Source organism: Scatophagus argus, chromosome 11 (genome assembly GCF_020382885.2).
Source record: "Scatophagus argus isolate fScaArg1 chromosome 11, fScaArg1.pri, whole genome shotgun sequence".
Lineage (NCBI taxonomy): Eukaryota > Metazoa > Chordata > Actinopteri > Scatophagidae > Scatophagus > Scatophagus argus.
Window position 1 is genome coordinate 22,791,949 of NC_058503.1, and position 9,911 is coordinate 22,801,859.

Below are 9,911 nucleotides of genomic sequence, written 5' to 3' on the forward strand. Positions count from 1 at the left end.
ACCGGACTGACGCGTGCGCCTGAGCGCGCAGGCCCCGCGGAACTTTCTCCAAATGTTTAAGTGTTTGGGTTTCGTTACTGGCAGCGGATCGCGATGAAGTCAAACCGAAATATGTGGAGAATATTTCTGTGTGGAGTTGGAGTGCGTGTGGCGCGTTTTCAGACAGGTTTGGAGGTAGTTTAGGAACTTTTTCCACATCACCTGGAAAAACAAACAATCCAAAAGTGGCTGCAAAAAATCCCACTATGCAGTGTATTTTCAATTGTTTAATTTCTCACAGTAAAAATATAAAAACATTAAAAAAATTATTTAAAGTGTCTCGTTAAAGTAGAAGTCAGCGTCGCTGTGTTTTAATCTCATGTTGTAAAGTTGTACTTTTGTCGAATGTACTTTTGTAGTTTGAATAAAAGACGCGTGGTTGGAGGCGCGCAGGAAGTTAGGAGTTTCTTTATTTTTAAATCGTTTCCTTCCCTCAACACGTCGGACAGCGACGATCCCGGCTCACAGAGAGCTGGGAAACACACTCTCACACACACTCACACACACCTCACTGTGAAGCTCTGAAAGCAGGAAAGCGCTCTGCACAGGACGTTCACGTCTGTGGTTCCTTCAGAGATAAAGTGGATCAAATGGAAATCCTGCTGGCAGAATTTGCAAACTAAATTAGATGCAAAGAAGCGTTTGAAGAGCTGCTTGAATCGTTAATTAATTCTTAAATAGTTAAAATTCTTTGACCCTTTTCAAACATTTCCAAATAATCTGTCCCGTTATGTTTTTCTCTAAATTTTGCTTTGTGTGTGGAGATAAAGTTTCTAAAGTCAGCTGAATTTCTTACCAACCAAAGCTGTTCCTCGTTTTAGTGAGTGGAAGCTCCGCGGGCCGCGGCGCGGCGCGGCGGGCACCGGGGTCGGTGGGAGGCCGGAGGGGACCGACAGACAGACTCACGGATGATCGTCCTAAACTGTGGACAGCTTCACAGAGAGGAGGGCTGAGGGTCGTATTTAAAGAAAAAACAGACACGCTAAACTTTAATGGAGTGGGCAGTTGCAACCGAGTTCATCACTTTTTAAGACTTGCCTTAAATCAGTCTTTTTCTAAACGCAGTTCTGAACTGCAGCCCCGGGAGCCTGTGTGTGCCCGCTTGCTGTACTCAAGCCAGAGAGCTCAAACCGGAGCTGCCAGCTGATTCAACGCTCTCATGACGGGAATCTGCTTAACGTTGATGCATCGCTCCCGAACGGGTCGTTAGCGTCCGACAACCCGCGGACTGTTCACTGTGCGGTCACTGACCACGTCACGTCACGGCTGACGTGACTGCGAACGAAAGCCACGCAAAGCAGCGCGCGAACCCTGAATTAAACTGAGTGCAGGTGAACTTCGGGTGGGCTTCATCTCCTGAGGTTTTTAAACTGCTGGCGAAACAAAAAAAGACTGGATTCAACGCATCTCACACACACGCACACACACGCGCGCACACACACACACACACACACACACAAACACACACCAGACGAGGCGTTCAATGGATTTATTGTTCAGTCCCTTGACAATTGGGGGAAATTACATGACAAATTCAAAATCCCAAGACGTAACAAAAAGACATTATACCCACCTGAGGTCAGCTGGTCAGTCACACACACGCACACACATGCTTTCACACTCTCTCTCTCACACACACACACACACACACACAGCTGCTGACCTCAAACCTCAGCTTACCTGAACTTGTCCATCCTCTATGAACTTACCAAGTGAGGCGCCTTCGCCAAGTTAATGTACCACAACAAAACTCAGGGACAGAACACGTCTGCGTGGTCGAGTCCGATAAAACAAAGCTCAAGTATTCACCTTCACTGTGGCTTTTTGTTTTCTAATCATGGATCAATCTCCTCAATCTTAAGTGAGGGAGGAAATCACAGCGAGGCTAATGACATTACATCACACAGGAAAAGGCCCCACCCCCCACCCCCACCGGAGACGAGACACACACATCCTGTTGTAGGTTCGGTTCAGTCATGGGCAGCCTGGGAGTCGAGTTCGCCTGAAAATCTAACACGAGCTTTTACATTTCCTCCTCTCAACGCCATGCTGTGTCCTTTAGAGGATGAGAGCTCACACACACTCTCACACACACACTCACACACACACACACACACACACACACAGAAAGAAGAAGCCGAGCTTATGAGTAAAGGAAGGTGGAAGACACAAACCTGTCAGCTGGACGGGAAGTTGACTGTGCTTTTAAAAAGGCCGCGCTGTGATTTGTCACCGCTGCGTCAGCCATTTTGTCTAAAAAAGAAAAAAAAAAAAAAACCCAAACCCAACTGCCAGGCTGCACATGAGCTTCTACAGTAAAGCTGAGCTAGACAAAGTCACACACTCTCTCTTCCACATCGGGGACTGGAGTTCTATTGTAGTTTGCTGGCTGTGAACACATGTAAGAAGAGCGCAGGCGCAGCCGCAGACGCAGCCGCAGCCGCTCGCTGTTACACCAGAGTTAAGACTTGCAGGGCGAGGGACACGTTATAGCATTCTACATCAAAAGTTCAACATCCCTAAAAATGTAAATAAAACTGAAAAAAAAGCACAAACAAGAGTCATCTGTGCGGCGGGGATGAAGGAGCAGTCGGGTCCTTCGAGGGCGAAGAGCGGCCTCCTCTTCGAGGCCGGAGAGAGCGACGCGGGCCGAGTCAGCACGCCGGGTCGAGCCCCCTTCCCTCGGGCCTTCCTTCAGCACTTCCAAAACGAAGCGAGCGTTCCAGAGAGGAGGAGGGGGAGGAGCGGGCGGAGGAGCGGGAGGGGGCTTGAAGGACGAGGAGGGAGAGCTGGATGGGGGATGAAGGCAGGTGGACGAAGGGGGGCGGGGAGCAGTCTCATTCGGTGGCCTTGAGGGAGAAGGAGAGCTTGGGCCTGGACTTGCCCTTGCCGAGGATGATTTTCTGCTCCTCCTTCTGCTGCCTCTGACGGTCCTGCTCCAGCTTCATGCGCTCCTCGTGAATCTTTCTCTGCTCCTCCACAATACGCAACTGCTCCTCGGCCTGCGGGAACAGACGGGGCACAAACAAGGAGGTCAGACGAGGACAGGAAATGACACGCTCAACGCTTTCCTTAACTCGCAGCATTTCAGCGTCTGTTCGATACGAACTCAGCTCGTCCAAATCGAGCCTGAATCGAATAAACACGCTTTAGACAAACTTCGGCTCACGACGCCAACGCTGGCCGATAACCATCAGCTGAACACAGGAGGTTCTCGCTGGAGGATTATTAAGTTACCCCGTCATGCTGTGGTTCAAACCTCCAGGACAGGTTTTTGTAATTAAAGACATGATGTGTGTTTTCTTACCGCGCTCGTTGTTAGCAGTGTCACGATTTCAATTCTAAATCAATAATCGATCTAAACGAGCTTTCACTTTCGCTGAAATCAAAAGCAGGATTTTTGCTTCCTGTCTTTCAGAGATCCTTTACTGATTTGTGTCGGAAGAGGGTTCACTCGGGACGTTTAAGTGAATTTCTATCTTTTTATTGTTGAACAGTTGAATCTCTGAATGCTGGGAGTTTTGTTGAACTCAGGAATATTTATTTTGCTGAATATTGTCTGCAAAATGTCACTGAGATAAACTCAAAACTCCCAACTGACTGTTGAAATAAAAAATATATTTCAAATAATTTGAAATATAATATACATTTGAAATAATCTCTTTAAATTTGGCTATACATTCCTCACAATAATAAGAATATGGCGTATCACCATGTAGCCTATTTATACTTAAAGAAAAAGAATTTGAAAATGTAAATGAGATTTATGAGGGCATAAATCTGGTCTACTGGACTTCACAACTCACGATAGTAAACGATCTTTAAATCTAATGGAAAACGGTGCGACACCTGCATCGTCACATTTTTAACAAAACGTGGGCTATTAAAACAGTGACATTCATTTTGCAGCAAAACAAACAGGGTTCCCAATGTGACGAATGCCTCCACAAAGCAAACAGAGAAGCAGCAGTGCAGGGCGTACCAGCTTGGCCTGAGCCTCGGCGATCTTGCGGTTATTCTCCTCCAGGATTTTTTCCAGCTCCTCCCGCTTAGATTTTTCTTCCTCCTAGACGGGTGACACGGCTCCATGTTAGCGCACGAACAGGCTACAGCCACAAAGCACTTTATGTACATACTACACACACACACACGCGCACACACACACACACACACACACACACACACTCCACCACAGAGGAGTCTGTTCAGCCTCTCGCATATCACCACACTGTGGCATTCTCTGCAGCCTCAACTGTTTTAAAGATACAAAAAAGGGGGGCAAAAAGCCTTAAAGAAACTGTGGGGGGGGGTGAACCCGCTAGTTTGTTCTCCCTTCCTCTACTGCTGCTAATACCCTCCTAGAAAAATGAAAAGCTAAGCCACACCTAAGACACTCACTGCTTTACTGTGAGAAAAAACTTAAAGAAGAATTTTTTTTTAAGTAAAGGGGAGGGGGACCCACTCATCACACTCATAAATAGAAGACAGATATAAAATGACAGACAGTACAATCTAGAAGAAAATACAATTGCTGTTTTTTAACATCATTATAAGCAAGAGAAAAAAGGATACAAATAAAGGAGGGAATAGTTTTGGCTCACCAATGCACGTATACCTACGCATTTTCCTTGCCTGTGTACCTACACAACTGGTGAAAGCATTCGGCATTAAACGGTTGAATATTTACTGTCTCGTCCGGACTGTGTGGCCCCCTGCAGAGACAGAGAAGCGCTCCTGGGGTGGGTGGGTGGGTGGGTAGGTATGGGGGGATTCTGCCATACTGCGCCCGCGGCATTCCTCTTTATAACTCTGATCTCTGTATTGCTTAACCTGCGCCTGCAGCCGCAGCTCGTTTGGTTTGTTTTTTAAAAGGTTTCTCCTTCTGTTTACAGTGGCTCAGTCCCCTTTGAGACGATAGCAGAGCGAAGGAGAGCACAGCACAAAGTGGTGTCTGCGTGTGGTCGAGGAGGGCCGGACCACGGTACACTTACAGTACAGCACACAAGTCACAGGTGAGCTGAAAGGCTGCAGGCCAGCTCAGGTCGAGTGCTAGTTAGGAAGGTGGTGAGTCGTGTTTCCAGAATTACAAAAATAACAACACAAGATGTATTTACAAAATAACAATGTCAAAAAAAACTTGGCAGCAACCCTATAGGAGAAGCAAGTCATGAGTACATAACACAGTACATTTGTTCCTCTGGGGAGAAAAAGCTCTTTAACTGTAAAAATATGCAGTAACAGATAGATGTTAGACCACAGAGAGTTAACCGTGTCAAACCGGAAACAGGAAGTGAGGTGGTCCGTCATTATGTGTCCCACAGCAGAAGATTCTCATAACAGGGCTTGTTAAAGAGAAGGTGGGGGGAGGGGGAGGTGGTGGTAAAGACAACCTGTACAGGACAAACTGTCTGTGAATCAAACAAATGTGATCAACATTTCTAACACATCAGGTTTGACTGAAAACGTCAGAGCCCGGCGCCTTGTCGACGCCGCCGTCCGCATCAAAGATGAAGCCGAATTACAGAAGAGCCCCGTTAGTTCTACGGCTCCTGTTGACTGGGAGTGGAAGTATAGAGACAGCAGAGGGCTGACCGAATAAGTCCGAGTCGGTACAGGAGGTGCGCTCGGACTACATTTCTCACCCTATTAGTGCCGAGCCACTGGCTGAGAACGTCAGGGTCACTAGGCTTTAGCTGGCCCTCTCTTCACAATACAATATTACTGTAGTGTAAACAGACCTCCTTTTCTTAATGACGCCTGGGGAGGTGGGCCACAGGGTTTGTCACACTGCTGTCTACCTTAGTGCAAAAGAAAACAAAGAAGCAAAGGTTCCTTTGAGAACAGGACCGAGCTTCGTATTAGCACTCAAACTAAAGGCTGGCTGACCCCATACGTAACATGACTATGACAGGGTTTTACTGTTTTCTTTTGTTTTTTTAAAGTCAATTTTTAAGCATTTGGGAACATTTGAAACTGGCCAGCAACGTACAGAGACGGTAAATGTAAAACAAAAGTGTCATCTTTAAAAAGAAAAAAAAAGTGAGCTCTTTATTACAGATATCAAACGGGATGCATACAAATACAAAAACCAAAGATCAAGGAGATCCAGGGAAGATTTTAAAAAATGATGCAAAAGAAATGAAGTCAGTCAGTTTCTGTAACCGTCTGCCATGGCAAAACTCTCACTGACGGGCTGGGAAATTCCACTCAGATTAAAACAGACAATCGACATTCACTCCTGCTGTTAGAAATCCAAAGTCCTGTACGTCCAGCATATCGGTGCAAAACCTTAAGTGGCTGCATGAAAATTAAGAATATGCACTGAGGAACCACAGCTTAAGGTGCAGGTGTGTGCACGTTCTATGCAGTTTATTTTATTTTGGTTAAATTCATGTGCACTTTAGTTGCTGCACATGCTTGAAACTGTAAGAAAGGACCACATTAACCATCGCCACAGTTACTCTAACACTGGATTAGGAAAGATAGAGCACAAGAAGATAAACGATCAAGAGCGAAGAGACTCTCACACTGATGCGATTCCTCTTGCGCTGCATGTTATGCTGTGTGCAGGTAAATTCATGGTCAAACTGTCACCGTAGCCACTCCCAGGCTCTGCATCGACCCTCCCTGCAGTGAAACTTGTACCATGGCAGGATTACACTCTGAAAAGTAAAACCAGGGGAGGTGGGAACTACCTCAACCTCCACCATGTCCCGCAGGAGGACACCGGTCAGAGCACGTGACCAGTGAGTGAGGTGGGGACAGGGGAGGGGGGGCTGAGGGTTTGGGGACGTACGTAAGGAAAGGAGGGGCTGCGTTCCAAACGACCGAGCGTTACCTCTCTGGCCTTCTGCGCTGCCAACTCAGCCTGCCGCTGCCTCTCCAGCTCCTCCAGCAGCTGCCGCTCCATGATGCGCTTTGCCTCCTCGACACGTCGCAGCACCTCCCGCTCGATCTCGTCCTTCCGCTTCTCCAGCTCCTCCTCTACTCGCTTGGCCACCAGCTCTTCCACTCGCCGTGCCGTCTCCTCCTCGATCAGCTTCTCCTCGATCTCCTGCTGTCGGCTGGAGGTCAGGGGAAAGAAAAGAGGCAAACAGAGGGACGGTTTACAGGAAGCTGACGTGCGCTCCTATCATACATCACCCTACACCACGTTCTGTCCTCTGCAGCATTGTTTCTTCATGATGTAGCAATCAGTGATCTCCGTCACAGTTTAACTACATGTGCTGTCCCTGCAGTTAACATGATGATTTTGGTCTGTCGTAGTTTTTCCGCTGGCTTAGCAAAGTAGGTTTAAACAAGGCGGTCTTCCTTCACAGGGCCGACCACAGGGTTATTGCATTGTGGAGGACCCGGGCCAGATTTGTCCTCAAGACAAACTGGTCCAACATGTTCTCTTGCAGGACACTTAGCACAAAGTGCTCTTCAGACCTTCATGACGATGAGTAGGCAGTAGTTCTGTAGCTCCTTGGCAACAGAGTTTATTCTTGCTTTCATCTAACCTCAAACAACAAGGGTAAAGGACAACATACTGCACAGCTGTGTGGTACTTTGGCTGACTGTGTTAGTCTGCTAACCCTGTAGGGATGAGTGATCCCAGTCCACCACAGCAGCAGCAGAATGACAGGTGAATGCAGATAGAGGTCACCTGTCTTCCTGTTTACCTTTTGAAAATGCTTTTAAATTGTTATTTTTCTTCTCCAAATGCAGTCTGAACAGGAAGCTATTAAGACTTGTGCTGTCACATTGCTTCTGGCACAACTGTAAACACACAAACGAACCACCCCAGATTTGATTTCACCCTGTCAGCCCTTCTCAGAAACCAGAGACCTTACCCAACCCAGGCCCAAGTCCTTCCTTATCTACCAAAGTAAAGTGACATATTTTGTCATTGGAGGGAACTCACTCCAACGCCTCTGTGTCGTGAGATTTACATTTGTATGCTTGGTTAAGTGGCCCTGTGGCTATTGAGCAGTAAAAAAAGGGCCACTCAGGAGGCCAGGTGTGGGACTGTGGCTCAGATCTCAGGTGTCTCCGTGCCTCTGGCTACCACACACACTTTCACAATAGCAGCCTCCCTGTCCAACACACTGAGCTGCAGGAGACAATGAATGTGTCGTGGTCATCGTTTGTGACAACAAAGATGCAGAGTGGAGACAGTGTTACACTTTTATCGACACATCCTGAAGCAGCAACTTCACCGCTGCAGCAGATGGTCCGACCCATGCTGCACCCGTACCGATTCAAGCATTTAGATATTTTTCATTATCGTTGAAGACCTTAACAGGGGCTTAAAGTTAGGTGGTACTCTACCTGTAGCTGGACAAATGTTTCATCACATTAAGAACAAAAAAAGACCACATGTATTCAAATACAATAAATGGTAAGAATTGCAAGGACATAACTTATATTAAAATCCCACTGGCCTCAGGATCAAACCAAAAGCTGAGGTGCAGCCGAGAAGGTGAGCTGGTCCTGCTGTACAGCTGCGGTCTGCTCTGACAGGGACAATAATCGTCCTGTGTAGACGGGGCCTGTACAGCCTAGTTGACGTTAGCATGCTGGTGCAGATAGCTTGCTAGCATTAGCTTGCTAGTACAAAGTACTAACGCTGTCTATACAACTGAATGAAGATAGCCTAGCATTTAGCTTAGCTCATATTGCAGTTCAGTGAGGACAGCAACGTTATGTAACGTTAAAGGTGCAGACAGAAATGCGATATACGTACATCTTCCTTTGTCTTTCCATCTCTGCCCTTCTTTCCTCCTCCTCCTTCCGCTGCTTCTCGTCCAGGGCGTTTCTCTTGCTCAGAGTCCTGCCGAAGATGTCGATGCGTTCCGGCGGCGAGGCTGCTCTTTCTCTGCGGGACGAGGCTGTGGTGGACCGCGAACGAGAACGAGATTCTCTGCGGCGGTTCCTTTTCGATTCCCGGGACTTGGACCGCTTCTTAGACCTCTCCCTGTCTCTGGACCGCGACCGAGACCGGCTCCGTTTCTTGCTGTGCTTGCTGCTTTTGGAGTGTTTGGACCGGGACGAGCTGCGGCTCCGAGAGCGGCCCATATTAACCACCTCCACAAGTCGAGCGCTTACGCCAAACTACTGTGCCTTTCGTCCGATATGAGTACAGTATGTGGAGTTACGTTCCACTCGCTTCTGTTTAAACTTGTTATATAAAATAACTGACTAAGTGGAACTGCTTAAACGGTTCTATTTTGCAGAAATAAGCATTCGAAATTGGTTGTTTTTTTGCCCTATAACTCGCTGTAAAGAAAGATGGCGGTTTGTCGAGCTTGTAGTTTCCCATCAGGCACCGCGGCGTTCGGTATTTCCCGGCGGTCTTCGGGATTACCCTGTTGTTTCAAGCGTCTCTGAGCCAAATGTGCAGCCCCCAACTCGCCTATTTGGAGATACAGTAATATTGTCAGTGAATGATGTAACTGGAAATGTGCGTCTGTGTGCATAATAAAATACAGCTACACAGAATATATTTTAATCCTACTGAGACTTGCAGGATGTAAGAGAGGAAAAAGGTCTTACTTGTGTGAACCAACATCAACTTCGTTCTCGTTTTTTCTCTCAATAACTGAAGTCATCTTTCATTTTAATATTGCACAATACTACAGCATTCCATTTGTCCCCTTAGCACTTTCACGGGCTTTTCAGTCATGCTCATCAGCTTCGGTTGTTATGAGGGGCACAAACACCTTCTCAGTGCTAACAGCATCAGACCGTGTGTAAATGTAATGGAAATGAGCCATTTGGGTTTAATGCAGTTTATTTATGCTTTTGGACACATGATATAATTCACATTCAGGCTGTTTGTGTGAGTATATTAGTAAATCTAATTATAAAATTGTGCAAACTCGTTGTTT

General features: G+C 46.9%; 1 protein-coding gene and 1 long non-coding RNA gene across 2 annotated transcripts in view; one reads left to right on the forward strand and one right to left on the reverse strand.

Annotated features, from left to right (window-relative positions):
- Nucleotides 1-5,112, forward strand: part of LOC124066605 — an 85,431-nt gene extending 80,319 nt beyond the window's left edge. Inside the window, exon 5 of the long non-coding RNA XR_006844632.1 lies at nucleotides 4,932-5,112. This is a non-coding gene — a long non-coding RNA (uncharacterized LOC124066605). The remainder of the gene's footprint in view (nucleotides 1-4,931) is intronic.
- On the reverse strand, nucleotides 2,395-9,354 carry arglu1a (arginine and glutamate rich 1a). The gene is made up of 4 exons (XM_046403131.1): nucleotides 8,768-9,354; nucleotides 6,878-7,103; nucleotides 4,022-4,105; nucleotides 2,395-3,041 (listed from the first exon to the last, which is right to left on the reverse strand). The coding sequence occupies exons 1-4, from the start codon at nucleotides 9,097-9,099 to the stop codon at nucleotides 2,877-2,879; spliced, it is 807 nt and encodes a 268-aa protein (XP_046259087.1). The 5' UTR covers nucleotides 9,100-9,354; the 3' UTR covers nucleotides 2,395-2,876.
- Nucleotides 9,355-9,911: the final 557 nt, after the last annotated feature.